Consider the following 16840-nt stretch of genomic DNA (forward strand, 5'->3'; position numbering starts at 1 on the left):
AAATCCTTAACCTAGGGTTTAAATGCAGTGTAGACATTCAAGCCCAGAGTTCCTGGACACAGGTCAGCTGACCTGAATTCCACTAACCTTGAGCTTATATTACTGTGTAGCGAGAAAAGGAGTACTTGTGGCACCTTAGAGACTAACCAGTTTATTTGAGCGTAAGCTTTCGTGAGCTACAGCTCACTTCACAGGAATGCATCTGATGAAGTGAGCTGTAGCTCACGAAAGCTTATGCTCAAATAAATTGGTTAGTCTCTGAGGTGCCACAAGTCCTCCTTTTCTTTTTGCGAATATAGACTAACACGGCTGCTACTCTGAAACCTGATTACTGTGTAGAAATACCCTAAAGCTCATTCTCAATTTAGGAAAAAGAAAATGTAGCTTTTCCTTCTTGGGAGGGATTCTCAGAGGCTTTGCTCCTCAGCTCTCTAAGAGAGAAGTAGGTCGCTTGAATTTTAGAATTACTATTAAGTTTGGAGACTTTTCTACTATTCATGCACTTAACTTTTTCTTGTTTTGTTTGTCACTGTGGTTCTCTTTCAAACCCAGTTACTGATGTAAATTTTGGCCTCCAGCTTAAATAGCACTGAAGATAAATTTTCCAGATGCTGCAGTAGATGAGCCAAATTGTCTATAGAGTATAACAGAGTTTTAGTGTACATTTTAGACTATCATTAGAATAAGAAACGAGAATCTGCTTGCATCAGAAAGGATGGCTTAATGTTTGATCATAGCTTTGATTACTTTAATGGTATACATTCTAACTCCATGGATGGATGAATGTTAAGCTTTATGCACATCACAACCTCCTGGGCCTGTTTCTGAAAATGCTCCTTCACTTTTCTAAAACCATATGAACTGGGGCTGTGTTTTGTGATGCCGCCAAAGAACTAGGCTGAACGAAATACTGTTAACTTGTTTTTGTTTGTTTTAAAAAATGTTGTTTTCTAGCAGTGCTCCTTAAATATGTATTTTTTTAGATTTAGTTATTTTAAAATGTGTTTTTCTCATTCTGTTCATCTAGTGATTTTTAGAAAGGTTTTCTGTGCAGATCTGACTGAGCACAACAAAATTAAACACGCTCGTACTCACCTCTCGTTCCCCAGATCCCTAGCCCAGTGACTGAAGAGTGAGGTTTTTGCATGGATATTAGATAGCAAAGCCAGGCAAAGTTGATCGTAATAGTGAACGCTGTGTGGGGAGCCCAGTGCAAGAAGGTGACAGTCAAGAGGTTCTGCTCACTTGGGCAGTAGAAGCACAGTGTAGACTTAGCGAGAGCTCAACTGCCTGGAAAATTTGCCACCATTGATTTCTCCACAGACTCATGCAGACTATGACAAACACTGCAGGAAGGATAGAAGACTCGTCTGGGTCTAATGCAAAGTCTGACTAAGAAGTTCACATCTGATGTCTTGGGGTCTTCAGGAATTTAGTGATGAACTTGGAAGTGAGATTTTAAGTGAAATATTAGCTGCAATATAATAGCTTGTACTGGTATTTTTTTTTAAAACTCACCAGCGACTCTAACATATAGCTCCTCGTGCACATGTAGGTTCTAGCTACTATATTTGATTTGTGTTGTACTTTTCAATGTATATGTAATTAATGTAAATTATCATGTGTGTGGGCAAACTTGCTCCATTTCACGTGTGTCAGGAAATGCCTCCTGTCTCACACCAGTCCTCCTTGAGAGAAAAGGGATCAGGATTGATTCTACAGGTCCCTTGAGCGCTAGCTAGAAAAACAAGCCGCTGCTCCCACCCTAACCCTACATTCAGCCAAGGGGTCCCACATTCCTTTCATATTTATTGAATTGTTCCTGACTCTATGTATGATACTCATGCTGTGTCCTTCCTTCTATTCTGAGAGGAAGTCCCCTTATAATATTTAAGAATAATCCCCCACACAGAGACCCACAAACTTTGCATCCTTTTAGACTGACGAAGTATCAACAGTTACCTTAATCCCTGATTGAAATGAATGTTTTACCCCTTCAGCTCATTGCCAGAAAATGTTAGTGAGATCTGTCTTGAGCATTCGAGCTCTGGGACTACTCTCTCAGATGGGTTATCTATCCCTTAGTGCCCCGCAACAGTTTCTTAAGTTTACTTCCATTAGAACAGCTAAAGAACATTCTACCAATACTTTAACAGGCGATTATCTGAGCCTACCTCTTCCTGTTGAGATCCCAAACATATTGGTGCTGCTTTTGTGGATTCTAGTTTTTCTTATATTTGCTAACACATGGAGAACTCAAAATTGGTGATCAAGGCTAGGTATGCAGGCACCACAAGAAGCTGCTCCAGGGGCTAGCCTTTGTCATTCTATTCACAGATCTGGAAGGTCCACTTGAGGCTCAATACTCAATTTGTAACTTGCCAAAACAAGATGGCAGACTCATTGATTCTGTAACTGGCAAAAAAAAAAAAAAAAAAAGTTTCTGCTCCCACCTTTGATTAATGTCTCCATGCTGTATGCCAGGGGATACCAGTCCTAATCCATACTGGGAAACTGCACCAGATGGGGTCATTTCTGGGGAAAATAGAGTTCCCCTGTTATACTAACTATAAGGCAGTGACTACCACCTGCTGGTATCCTTACCAGTACTTCTAGGTCATGGCTGTTACTTCAGGTTTCTCCTCCCTATTTTTTAATAGTGAGCCTTGGTCCTGGGCCCCAATGCATAATTGCTGCCCTCCTTCCTCTCATTCAGTTGTCCATGCTCTAACAGAGTTTAGATTGGTCCAAATCTGGTACTGCAAGAGCAGACCAGACTCCACTGAGGGCTAGTTTGCCTAGTTGAATGGGAAGTGGTGGGTACTGACTGCCCCAAAGGAGATATTTAATGTAGAAAACAACTGCACTGAAATCCTGGGTATCACTGTCTTGTGGTTATTGGTAGAGGTGTCGCTACAGGGCGGGTGACTGTAGCTTTGCTCTTTGGGACAACAAAGGAAGCAATTTATTCCCCAGTGAGCTATGTAAAATGGCCATCACCAAGTGGCAGAGGCAGCTTTATTGGCGCAATTAAAGGCTCCATTCTCCATTGCCACTGTGCCAGAGAAGTGCAGGAGCTCCCTAAATGCAGTTCTGTGTGACGTCCCCAATCATGCTGCAGACAGCTGCTATATTGCAGCAGCACAGATCTGGTAGTCTAAAAGCCTAGTGAGAGTTATGTTCTTGGCTGGCTGTACACTGTAAGGCTTTAGTCTAAGACTGATTTAACTGTTTACATATTAACACAGCCTTTGGCGGCTCTTTCGTGTCAGAAGGGGCGACTTGACTACAGTCTTTAAGTATCTACATGGGTAACAAATATTTAATAATGGGTGCTTCAGTTTAGGAGAGAAAGCTGTAACAAACATACATGACCCAATGGCTGGAAGTTGAAGCTAGACAAATGCAGACTGGAAATAAGGTGTACCTTTTTAATAGTGAGAGTAATTAACCATTGACACAGTTTACCAAGGGTCGTGGTGGATTCTCCAGCATTTAACTTTTAAATCAAGATGGGATGTTTTCTAAAAGACCTGCTGTAGGAATTACTTTGGGGTAGGTCTCTGGCCTGTGCTCTACAGGAGGTCAGACTAGGTGATCACAAGGGTCCCTTCTAGCCTTAGAATCAATGAACTGTTCTTTCTGACTTTTTTTTACAGTCACTGGCTCCGGCGGAGGATTCAGAATGGGAGACAAGCCTATTTGGGAGCAGATTGGATCCAGTTTTGTACAACATTACTACCGGATATTTGATACAGACAGGACCCATTTAGGATCCCTATATGTAAGTACCAAATGAAGGGGTGTGAGGGCCCTCTACCACTTCTTAAATCTGCCTCTCTCCTGTGGGAGGAGGGTTCTCATAACCCTTATCAGATTTCATTGATGTTTATCTTAAACTCTTGCACTGGAAAAGCTGATGGGTTTTTTTCCCCCCCGCAATCCAAAATGTTAGTCCTCTCAGTCACACTTCCTGGATTATTTATTCCCCGCCCCTCTCACTTCTTCTTAGCATTGTCTGCCTGCTTTGTGACAGTTGTGCTCAGAACAGCACCCATTGTTGGTAGGTTGTGAGGGCACCATAGGTTGTCCCATGAGGAAACCTCTGTGTAAAAGCCACATGCTTGCTTCGTTTTGCTAGTTAGTGGGGTAAACTGAATTAGGTAATTTTGGGAACTCAAGGATGGAGCTGAACTGAGGATATCAGGGTCCGCATCTATAACCCTGAGAATATGCTGGGAGCAGGACAGTAGCTGTTTTTGTTATGGGAAAGATAAATGTGCCCTCCGTGATTTCAAGACCCCGCCACAGCCAGCACTATGCCTAGGGCCCTATCAAATTCACGGTCCATTTTGGTCAGTTTCACGGTCATGTGATATTAAAAATTGTAAATTTCATGATTTCAGCTATTTTAATCTAACATTTCAGAGTGTTGTAATTGTAGGGGTCCCGACTCAAAAAGGAGTTGTGGGGGGATTGCAAGGTTATTCGGAGTTTGTGGTATGGCTCCCCTTACTTCTGAGCTGCCACTGGTGGCAGCATTGCCTTCGGAGCTGGGCAGCTGGAGAGTGGTGGCTTTGAGCTGGGAGCCCAGCTCTGAAAGCAGAGCCGCTTCCAGCAGCAGCGCAGAAGTCAGGATGGCCTGGGATGGTATTGCCACCTTTACTTCGGTGTTGCTGAGCTGGGCCCTCGGTCAGCAGCCACCACTCTCCGGCCGCCCAGCTCTGAAGGCAGCAGCACAGAAGTAAGGGTGGCAATACCACAACCCCCCTAAAAAAACCTTGCAACCTCCCTGCAAGTCCCTTTTGGGTCAGGACCCCCAATTTGAGAAACGCTGGTCTCCCCCATGAAATCTGTATAGTATAGGTAAAAGCACTCAAGAGACCAGATTTTGAGGGCGGGGAGACCAGATTTCATGGTCTGTGATGCAATTTTCATGGCCGTGAATTTGATAGGGCCCTAATTATGCCTGAAAAGCCTATTCTTGTTCATTTTCCATTCAAGCACAGAGTGGAGCCATGTCGGAGGTCTAGCAACTCTCTACTCTTTGCCTTCTGTGACTCCCTTTGCCTATAGGCTGGTGCCAGGGAAGCTCCCTGTGAACCAAGTGGTGAACAGTGGCATAGGGATTAAATTGTTGTACCTCACATCCAGGCTTTCCATTCCTCTTCATGGGTGCATAGGAAGCAGGCTTAGACTTGGCAATCAGATGGAGCTTGGTAAGTCCCAGCTGTGCCTAGTAGCTGCAGCATGTAGTTCTCGGACTTCATGTTGTATTTCTCTTCAGAGCACAAGAATTTAAAATTTTACTCCTGACTTGTTCCAAATTATTTTGTGGGGGTCCCCAAATTAAACCCCTCTGGAGCTGTCCAGCTCCCATCTCCACCATAGCCACTCCTCAGCCAAAGCTTTTGCGGGGTGGAGAAAACTACTGAAGTAACAAAGGCAGCGCGGCTAGGACGTGTACACTCTGGTGCTCCCCCTTCAACTGTGCATTGGTGGAAGCCCCTTCACCCAGCAAGAGGACCCAGGTAGCAGCTTCCTCCTGCAAGCAGGCTAGAGTGGCTGTTTCAGAGCAGGCCCAGTGGAGGAAGTGGTGCCCTCAAAGCCCTACCAGTGCCACCTCCATGAGCAGTGTCTGCCCCATGCCCTTCACAATGCAGGTATCAGCAGGCATGGTGGATGCCCTGGCTCCTGCGTCCCCTGTATAGCAGCTTCACAGAAGATGCCTCTATTTTTCCAAAGGATGCATGAGAGTTCAGCAGTCTGTCTGAGCTACCTCTGCTTCTTGCTCTGCTCCTCTGGCCCCTGCTCCAGCTACCATATCCACTATCTGCAGGGACCCCCTACCACAACTTCTCCTGTAATGACCCAGACAGGGGTAAGTCGGCCTTCTATTTATGTTCACAGATAGTGTCCACAAGGGACCCTTAGGCAGAGCTTTTTCAGCAGTTGCATCATCCTTATGGATCCCTACAGAACTTGGGCCCTTAATCACCAAACATTTACGCTTGGTCCTTTTAACATGTGCAAGGACAGCCAGAATCTTCAGTAGCCAATAGTTTGTCTTCCTGAGATCTCCTGAACTGGGCTCAGCACTTAAAGGATTGCTTAACAGCTTCTCCACCAGCTCTATACAGCCAGGGCACGCACTGCTATGACAAGTCCTTCTCATGTGTCCTCTGACAAAAGAAGAACCAAGCCCAAATACCTCTTTCTCAGGAAATACCCAGAGCCCTCAGACCATGCCAAAAAAGCCAAACTGTTTCCTTTCTCCAGAAATGAAGCAAAAACCGGAAAGGCATCTGAGTCAGTCTGCCCTGTGACCGCTAAAGCAACAGGCATTTAAAAAAAGTAACTGAGGCTTTGGTCATACAGGAACCAAAATGAAGGAGATGGTATTCTGAATCATCTGAGCTCTAAGCTGACTCTCAAAGGCCATCAGGAATCTGTATCTAGAAACGGACTTCATTTTGCTTTTAGTCTGCTCGAGTTCTGGTTTGCATACAACAGAGTCACTCAGCTCATTTTGTGTGTGTGTGTGTGTTCAAAAGTTCAGTGAAGTTTTTTTTTGTTTTTTTTTTAAAGCGTGTGCTATAGACTTTAAGGCCAGAAGAGACCATCATGGGAAAGAATTCTCTGTAGTAACTCAGAGCCCTCCCCATCTAGTGTCCCATCACCAGCCATTGGAGATACTTGCTGCTAGCAGTCACATATTGGCAACATGCCGTTGTAGGCAGTTTTATCATATTTATCCCTTCCATAAACTTATCAAGCTCAGTCTTGAAGCCAGTTAGGTTTTTTGGCCCCACTGTTCTCCTTGGAAGGCTGTTCCAGAACTTTGCTCCTCTGATTATTAGAAACCTTTGTCTAATTTCAAGCCTAAACTGTAGTAACTTGATGGGGGCATGGGATAATGGGTGTACAGGTCATCCCTTGAAGCACTCAACAGGCGATCACTTCATCACCTGGACAATTGGTGGCTAGTGTGGTGTTGGCCATATTTTGAAAGAACAATAAAAAATGGTCTTGTTTGAGCATAAGCCCTCTGAGGCCAGTGTGAGCTGCTTGGTCCTGACTGAATTAGTCCTAAGTGGCAGCTCAACAAGGTACAGGGCATGTTTTAAGTACCACGGATATTGCCAATCTTGGTTATATGAAAGCAGTTTGTTATAGTGATTATAACACTCAAGTGAAAGGACAAGTGTTTCACTAACTTAAATATGAACCACTAGAATAAACAGCTTGGAAGCAACAAGGTGATGTACTGTGCAAAGTACAGCAGGTCAGATAAAATCATTATCTTGAAAAATATTACATCTGTTTTTTATTTACATTTACTAAAGTTACTTTCTTCTCATTTTAGTCTTAAACAATTGAAGTGGCTACTCTGTACTCTTTTCTGTAGAATTTGACTTTTTACATGGAGTTTTCTGTTAGGTTTCACACTTAATGTGCATCAGCATCAAAAAAGACCACCCCCAGACCCTCTTTCTCATCTTTTGTTTTGAGAACACCACAAACTAGAACACACAATTGACAAGGTAATAGCTGGTGCTGTGCTTGTAAGGAGTACTGTCTTCTGATGTACTGAACAGTCACAAATCAGAAAGATTGAAATGCTGCTCCACCAGGGTTTGCAGTGACTGGATGTCTCCTGGATGAAGTGTTTGAAGAGGAGACTGAGGTTTTAGAAACTGAGCAAATAGAATCATAGAAATGTGATGCTGAAAGGGACATTGAGACAACATCAAATCCAACTCCCTGCACTGAGGTAGGACCAAGTAAACACAGACCATCTCTAACAGGTGTGTGTCCAACCTGTTCTTAAAAACCTCCAGGTATGGGGATTCCAAAACCTTCCTTGGAAGCCTATTCCAGAGCTCAACTACCCTTACAGGTAGAAAAATTTTCCTCATATCTAACCTAAATCTCCCTTGCTGCAAATTAAGCCCATTACTTCTTATCCTACCTCCAGTGAAGATGGAGAACAATTGATCAGTCCTCTTTATAACAGCTCTTAACATGTGTGATGACTGTTGTCAGGTCTTCCTCCCCCCCCCCCCCCCCCGCCCAAAAGACTAAACAGACCCAGTTTTTTTAACCTTTCCTCATAGGTCTGGTCGCCTTTTATCATTTTTGTTGCTCTTCTCTGGACTCTGTCCAGTTTATCCACATCTTTCCTAAAGTGTGGTGCTCAGAACTGGACACACTATTGCAGCTAACGCCCCACCAGTGCTGAGTAGAGTAGGGCAATTACCTCCCATGTCTTACATATGACACTCCTGGTAATACAGCCCAGAATATTAGCCTTTTTTGCAATTGCATCACATTGTTGACTATATTCAATTTGTTCTCCACTATCATCCCCAGATCCTCTTCAGATGGAGTCATATAATGTTTACAAGGAACTTCTTGTGTATTATGATTATTGATCAGGCACAAGTTGTTTACTTGTATGACAAGCATTGATATCTCTGTGCATTCGCCTGAGTATTTGACTTCAGCCACTAGTGATTGTCAAAAAGTGTGCATGGATATAAGTGCCATATGACTAATCTTATGACAGCCAATATGGCTAAGATGAGGAAATCTTTTGCCAGTAACATGGCTGATCCGCACATATGCTAAATTTACTGTCCGGAAACTTTGAAGGAGAGAATATCAGATCATACTGACTATGCACTTTTTGTCATACCGCCTGAAGTAAGGTGGAGTACTTCTTCAAAGTGGCTAGTTAATGAAAATCTGCTAACAGTATAAACAGGATGTTGAGTCTCTGCCAGAAGGTGACAAATACTGGTGTGAAGAGGGGTGCTGAGGCGTTGCTTTAGATGTGGATGTCAATAGCAATAGCCCTCGGTTCTATAGCGAGGAATTCATGTTCAATTGCTGAAACTGTTGAAGTCTGGAAGACTGAATAAATTTACTGACTAAAATTGTGGTGCATGTTCTGAAAGCATTATGATCATGCGTAAATGCCATGTCACTTTGTAAAATATGATTGATCCCTGCATGTGCCAGGTTCCACTCACACCAGAGCAGTCGGCACTTAATGGGTTTCTGCTGACAGTAACTGCTGTAGCAGGCTACTGTTGTCTTTATTTCAGCAAGTTACTTTCTCCAGTGAAATACTGAAAAATGTAGCAGCTGTTCAGAGATGGAAATCTCAAGTAAAGAGCCTGGCTGAAAACAAAGAAAGAAGACATTGAAAGAACAGTTGCAACTCTTAACAGCTCCAGTTTCTTCTACTGGTGTTGAATAACCTGTTTTCATCACTCAGCTTAGTGCAATCAGATATTTACTGGAGAACAGATAGGTCTTCAAAGCTGACTTTCCTTATTTCCTTATTGAGCATTTAAATTCTGAAAGCCTTAAAAGCACCCTCAGTCAGTTTGAATAATGGGACTCTCAGGTAACTATATTAAGATTTTGGACCATGGATTGTAATTTTGTTTAAATTGTTGCATTATGAAATTAATGATAAAACTTTGTGTGTTCACAGAAAGCTTTGACAAATTTGAACTTTGTTTTGAAATGCTAAACAACTTTTCTGTTTTAAAATTGCAAGCTTTTTGTAGACACGCTGATTTTGTACCATTATGGATTTATAAGACGTTTTGAATAAATACAGTTTTAATGTTCTTTTGCCTATACCAATTTTTTGTGGTCTTCAGATAAGAAATCCTACCATTAATGACCCTGAAAACTGCTTTAAAAACTGCACTTATAGTTCAGTTGATTCTAAAGATAAACATTGCAATAGTGCAAAATTTCCAATTAGGTTGTGGCTTTGTAAAGCTCAGTGAAATCAAGAATTTAAAAAAGAAAAAAGAGATGATGTGATTTTAATGGTCCATGCTTCAGAGAATCCAGCTTCTTGGGCTATGTCTACACTACTACTTATATTGGTGTAACTTATGTCACTCGGGTGTGAATAAGCCACCCTCCGAGTGACGTAAATTACACTGACCTAAGCACTGATGTGGACAGTGCTCTGTTGGAGGAAGAGTGTCTCCTGCCGAAACAGCTACCGTCACTCATTGGGGGTGGATTAAGTAAGTCAACGGGAGAGTTCTCTCCTTTTGGTTTAGAGCGGCTACGCTACAGAGCTCACAGCAGCTCAGCTGCACCACAGTAAGCTCTTAGTGTAGCTATAGCCTTGGTCTGACAAGAGACTGTTCTGACTGCATCCTCTGAAACTAACTTCTAGTGGCCATTTGTTCTGGTGCTCATGGGAAGCAGCTTTAGTGGACCACAGATAGGGCAGGCTTCTTGCCTCTTACAGTCTAGAAGGGCTCAGAGATGGAAGCTGTCTGAATCACTTGAAAACCAGACTGGATGAAGTATTAGAATGGTTCTCTAGAAAGTTTTTTGCCTTTCCTGAAATGAACTGGGGGCCCTGATAGGGCATGTCTATTTCTAATCTCTAAGTTTCTGTAAGTAATTGTACCAGATTTGTTAGCATAAATTCTTCATGCTCTCCATCTGTTCTGGGTGTGTCTGATGTCCTTTACTTCTCTTCCTGTCCTCCTGTAGTTTCCAGAAAAAACACCACCTGCTCTGACACAATTGAAGCAGCTTTTTGACCGATATATTCTGATTATGAAGTGTCGTCATTACCCAATCCCACAGACCACCAGGAAAAACCAGTTACTACTTGTATTGCTCCGTCTGCATTTGTTTTTTCCCCTCTCCCTTTAGGTAACTAATTTCCTTACCTTGTACCCTTGGCAGCCAGTAGTAAGTGACTCCTACCCTTATTAACAGTACTGGCAATCCATTGAGCTAGTTACAGGAGGCAGTGCACGTGTGTAATTGACATTACAGAATTAATTGCTCTGTAGAGAACCATGCAAACAGTTACATGCCTCACTTTTCCTAGGGAAGCTGAGTGTAGCCAGTTTGAGCTCTGATAAATCTGTGTGCATGCACAGCATTGGTAAGTCTTCCCTTGCTGGCGTTATTGAAGAGAAATCGTTTATTTACTTTCCCAAGCAGGCTGTGACCAAATTTGTTTTGACTGTTTCAGATTGATGCATCATGCCTTACCTGGGAAGGGCAGCAATGCCAGGGCAAAACAGCTATAGTTGAAAAACTCTCCGTAAGTCTATGCAATGTTTTTTTCTAAATGAAATGTCTTGGGAAACAGCTCTAAAGATCTAAATTGTTTTGCTTCTTACATCGAAGATAAAATTTTCAAACGTGTCTAAATCACATGTTCAGCAGTGACTGAGAGCCTAAACTTTGAAAATGGGTCTTAGGCTCCAGAGTGACTTAGGAGCTTTAGAACATGTTCCCTAGCCCTCTGTGTAGGGAAACCTTTCCACTTCTGAGCTACTTAGTAAGACAGGTTTGAGTTTTTCTTCTATCACAGGATTCTCTCTCATTGGGCTGTTTGGGGTACTCACCTCACTGAATGTATTCTTTTCTTGGCTCTTCCTCTGAGACAAGTTATTAGAAAACACACAGTGCAGTCCACTAGTTGAGACCCACAGCACTGACATATTCGCTTCTTGGGCTGGCTGGGACATTATTAATGGGATAAAATTCTGCTAGTTCTGTAGCTGTTGCTTATTCAGAGGTGATGACGCAGTATTCAAATATTGCTTTTATGGGACTTGGATTTCCAGTGTCCATTGCAACTCACAACTCTAGAGACACTCTGCTGTCCCTTGGGGACACTGCTTGCTTCCAGTGAATCAAGGGCCTGCAGGGATGCAGAATCAATGTTAAACAACCACGTTCAGCATGAAAGCTGCTGCTGCTGCTGACAACAGGTAACGTGTAATTCTCTTGTCAAGTGAAAACCAAGTTCCCTAAAAGAAGAGGAGTACTTGTGGCACCTTAGAGTCTAACAAATTTATTTGAGCATAAATAAGCTTTCCTGAGCTACAGCTCACTTCATCGGATGCAACTAGTTCCCGATCAAGCATTCTTACAACTACAATACCCACCTGCTGAAGTGACGAAACAAATTGACAGAGCCAGAAGAGTACCCAGAAGTCACCTACTACAGGACAGGCCCAACAAAGATAATAACAGAACGCCACTAGCCATCACCTTCAGCCCCCAACTAAAACCTCTCCAACGCATCATCAAGGATCTACAACCTATCCTGAAGGAAGACCCATCACTCTCACAAATCTTGGGAGACAGGCCAGTCCTTGCCTACAGACAGCCCCCCAACCTGAAGCAAATACTCACCAGCAACCACACACCACACAACAGAACCACTAACCCAGGAACCTATCCTTGCAACAAAGCCCGTTGCCAACTGTGTCCACATATCTATTCAGGGGACACCATCATAGGGCCTCATCACATCAGCCACACTATCAGAGGCTCGTTCACCTGCACATCTACCCATGTGATATATGCCATCATGTGCCAGCAATGCCCCTCTGCCATGTACATTGGTCAAACTGGACAGTCTCTATGTAAAAGAATAAATGGACACAAATCAGATGTCAAAAATTATAACATTCATAAACCAGTCAGAGAACACTTCAATCTCTCTGGTCACTCGATTTCAGACCTAGAGGTCGCAAATATTAGAACAAAAAGACTTCAAAAACAGACTCCAACGAAAGACTGCTGAATTGGAATTAATTTGCAAACTGGATACAAATAACTTAGGCTTGAATAGAGACTGGGAATGGGTGTGTCATTACACAAAGTAAAACACTTTATTTCCCCATGTTTATTCCCCCCCGCCGCTCTCCTGCTGGTAATAGCTCATCTTAAGTGATCACTCTCCTTACAGTAAGAAAAGGAGTACTTGTGGCACCTTAGAGACTAACCAATTTATTTGAGCATAAGCTTTCGTGAGCTACAGCTCATTTCATCCGATGAAGTGAGCTGTAGCTCACGAAAGCTTATGCTCAAATAAATTGGTTAGTCTCTAAGGTGCCACAAGTACTCCTTTTCTTTTTAACTAGTTCCCTAGTTCATCTCCAAAGTCTGCAGACAGTCTCCCAGTTTTGTCAATTTGTGGAGTTCATTTTCTCCAGAAAATAGTGCTTTGAAACTCTAAAAGTCCCAGTTTCTTATTGCAGAGAGTGGGCTGTTTAATTCTCCCCAAAATCTCTTAATTTCTGTTTTGCAATTTGCAGTTAACTTAGCACATACAAGGCCTATAAGTGCAGACTCCAATTCCTCTAGAGATTGTGCTGCAGAGTCCTGCTATTGTGGGAATCCAGTTTCCACGGTATGCATCCGATGAAGTGAGCTGTAGCTCACGAAAGCTCATGCTCAAATAAATTGGTTAGTCTCTAAGGTGCCACAAGTACTCCTTTTCTTTTTGCGAACTCTCCAGAAGACTCTGCAACCTGATCCTTTAGAAAGGAAGATGTTTCTTCATGAAATAGTCTTTGGTTGCTGACCTTCTACAATGGAGTTGGGAGCACATCTGAAGGATGTACTTGAATGTACAGGAAATAGTGTTTTTAGTATGGAGATATACTTATATCACAGAACTGGAAGGGACCTTGAAAGGTGTCACTGTGTGTGGGGGAGCCCGGGCCCTGCACCCCTCTTCCTGGGATTCACTGTTACTCTCAGCCAGCCAGTAAAACGGAAGGGTTATTGGACAATAGGAACACAGTCTAAAACAGAACTTGTGGGTACAACCAGGACCCCTCAGTCAAGTCCTTCTGGGGGGCAGGGAACTTAGACCCCAGCCCTGGGGTTCCCTGCATGCCACCACCCAGCACTAAACTGAAACCCTCTCCAGTCCCTCCTCCTCTGGGCTTTGTCTGTCGTGTGTGTCTCCTCTCTCCCCCCCTTCCCCCCCCCAGTAGGTCACCTGATTCCTTTGTTCTCCAACCCTTTAGCTCTCAACTTGCAGGGGGGAAGGGTCAGGCCATCAGTTGCCAGGACACAGGGTGTTGGCCATTCTCTGTGTCCAGACCCCTGCACACACCTGCCCTCTAGGGCTCTGCAACGATCATACACCCTTATCCCACCACCTAGATACTTAAGAACTGCCTAGGGGAAACTGATTTCAGAGTAGCAGCTCTGTTAGTCTGTATTTGCAAAAAGAAAAGGAGTACTTGTGGCACCTTAAAGACTAACAAATTTATTTGAGCATGAGCTTTTGTGAGCTACAGCTCACTGCATCCAATGAAATGAGCTGTAGCTCACAAAAGCTTATGCTCAAATAAATTGGTTAGTCTCTAAGGTGCCACAAGTACTCCTTTTTATAGGGGAAACTGAGGCACCCCCACAATATTCAGAGAAAACATTAAGAACAGTCCCACTTCATCACAAAAGGTCATAGAGTCCAGTCCCCCTGCCTCCACAGCAGGACCAAGTACCATCCCTGACAGATTTTTGCCCCAGATCCCAAATGGCCCCCTCAAGGATTGAACTCATAACCCTGGGTTTAGTAGGCCAATGCTCAAACCACTGAGCTATCCCTCCCCCACAATAGGGAAAGCGAAGGCAGCCCAGTTTCAAGCTTTAGGAGTTCCTGCATTAAAAATCCCTTCTCCCAAAGAGCTTATCTGAACAGGACCTAGCATTTGTCTGCATCCATGGGAATCCAAGCTTGTTAGACTGATTCTGTTCTGAACAGCAGAAGTTTGAGGAGGTTTTCCAGTGTCTGGGATTTAGGTGGGTTTTTTGTTTTTTTGTTTTTTTTTTGCTGTGGGTTGCTCTAGAAGAGCTAGTCTCTTCAAAAACAAGGTGAACTTCAGCAGGTATCAGCTGACCATTCCACCTCCAGCCGAAATCTCTCACCTTAGATGGCTTTGCTGTATGATAGCTCAACAGACCATTGGACCCTCAGCAGTGTTTTTTATAGACATGATATTTTTCAAAGTGTGGCTCTGGAGTTCTCTCTTGGATTCGTGAGGCTGGGGACCGACTGGCTAAGCAGCAGTTCTGCAAAAAAGGACCTGGGGATTACAGTGGATGAGAAGCTGGATAAGAGTCAGCAGTGTGCCCATGTTGCCAAGATGGCTAACAACGTATTGGACTGCATTAGTAGGAGCATTGCCAGCAGATCGAGGGAAGTGATTATTCCCCTCTATTCAGCACTGGTGAGGCCACCCCTGGAATATTGCATGCAGTTTTGGGCCCCCCGCGAAAGGATGTGGACAAATTGGAGAGAGTCCAGTGGAGGGCAACGGAAATTTTCAGAGGTTGGGGCACGTGTCTTACGAGGAGAGGCTGAGGGAACTGGGCTTGTTCAGTCTGCAGAAGAAAAGAGTGAGGGGGAATTTGATAGCAGCCTTCAACTACCTGAAGGGGGGGGTTCCTAAGAGGATGGAGCTCGGCTGTTCTCAGTGGTGGCAGATGACAGAACAAGGGAGCAATGGTCTCAAGTTGCAGTGGGGGGCGTCTAGGCTGGATATTAGGAAACACTCTTTCACTAGGAGGGTGGTGAAGCACTGGAATGGTTTACCTAGGGAGGTGGTGGAATCTCCATCCTTAGAGGTTTTTAAGGCCCGGCTTGACAAAAGGCTGGCTGGGATGCTTTAGTTGGTGTTGGTCCTGCTTTGAGCAGGGGGTTGGACTACATGACCTCCCGAGGTCTCTTCCAACCCTAATCTTCTATGATTCTGTGAATGTGACCTGCTGATGAGTGTTGTTCAAACACTAAATCTCAATCTGGGAAGTATTCATGTCAGTTCTATCCTATACTATTTGGACTCTCCAATTCAAAACAAAACTGCCTCTGGGTATCTGGTGTTCCCTTGTCCCTGACTGGAAAGGAAAGGCACTATGGCTCCCCAGGTAGGAGCAGGAAGACCAGTCTAGGCAGCATCCCCAGGCCAGCTGAAAAGTTAGGCCAGACAAGTGACCGTGATCACCAGACACTCAGACAACTGGCGTTTAAAACCTGGGCCCGTTGACTGACCTTTCTTGCATATGGAAATGTAGAGACACCACCTGCCTCAGGTTTCTTGTGAGCATCATTGCAGGGGAGTTTTCCTGCCTGATCCAGAGGGCGAAGTTGGGCTCTGGCTTCTTGAGGAAGAGCTCAGTGAATCAGAGGCTCAGTGATTTAACCTTTCCCCCTGCCCCCCCACCACACCATTTAGCAGGCGGGTTACGGAAAGTGGTGCTGATCTGAGATTTCAACAGCTGTGAGCGCAGATTCTTCAGCTGATTCCCCTGGACCCAGCCTAAAACAATATAGGCAGTGTCCCTCAAGAGTTTAATTCCCAGAACTGGAATGGTGGCACACCAGGATATGTGGAGTTAAAGTTCCTTTTACGTGCCCTTTATGCGAAGGCTAGCAGTATGGGAAAAAACACGAGTGGGGGAGACTCAGGAAATGTTGAGTTAAGATGGCATGTCCCCCACAGCACTGAAAAGCTTGTTTGTGCAGGAGATGGAGCTTTCTTCAGGGCCAAAGGGCCAGTGCAAGAATGTGAAACGAACTCCCACAGGAACTAAGCACATATAGTTCTCTCCCACTGCTTAATGCACTGCTGGAAGGCACTTGGATACTCTGATGATGAGGGCAGGATAAAATTGTATATAGAGTCGAAACATATCCCCAAACAGCCTTAACTCTGTGCCATGTGAATATCTCTCTCGGACCTGGGAACAGACCCGTACCCTATTTCTCCCTAACCAAACCTGCTACTTTCTCTTTGCCCTACTCAGCTCCAAATCAGCTCTGCTATTTATACAAGCCAGCAGACCCTCACTGTACTTCAGGGAGCACTTGCTGCTGGTTGGCAGAGTCTGAGGGACATGCCAGGTACTGTGATTTCCCTAGAAGGACTCACTAGGGAAGGGGAATGGTTAAGGCTGTTTCTGTGCAAAGTGTCACTGTAATTCCTTATCCTGGTTTTCCAGCATTTTGAGTTTGGGGAATTAAACT

At 44.1% G+C, this 16840-nt stretch overlaps 1 protein-coding gene across 7 annotated transcripts in view; it reads left to right on the forward strand.

Annotated features, from left to right (window-relative positions):
- The window catches only part of NUTF2 (nuclear transport factor 2), a 57048-nt gene that overhangs the window by 24665 nt on the left and 15543 nt on the right, over positions 1-16840 (forward strand). For 6 of the 7 annotated variants that reach the window (XM_073307241.1, XM_073307243.1, XM_073307239.1 and 3 more), the window contains exons 2-3: positions 3660-3784; positions 11033-11104. In XM_073307241.1, coding sequence (XP_073163342.1) covers positions 3686-3784; positions 11033-11104 — 171 coding nt within the window. In that variant the 5' untranslated portion in view covers positions 3660-3685. Of the gene's footprint in view, positions 1-1344; positions 1451-3659; positions 3785-11032; positions 11105-16840 lie in introns of those variants that run through there. The other variant, XM_073307237.1, reaches the window with a different exon arrangement.

Source organism: Lepidochelys kempii, chromosome 12 (assembly GCF_965140265.1).
Source record: "Lepidochelys kempii isolate rLepKem1 chromosome 12, rLepKem1.hap2, whole genome shotgun sequence".
In the NCBI taxonomy this organism is placed as follows: domain Eukaryota; kingdom Metazoa; phylum Chordata; order Testudines; family Cheloniidae; genus Lepidochelys; species Lepidochelys kempii.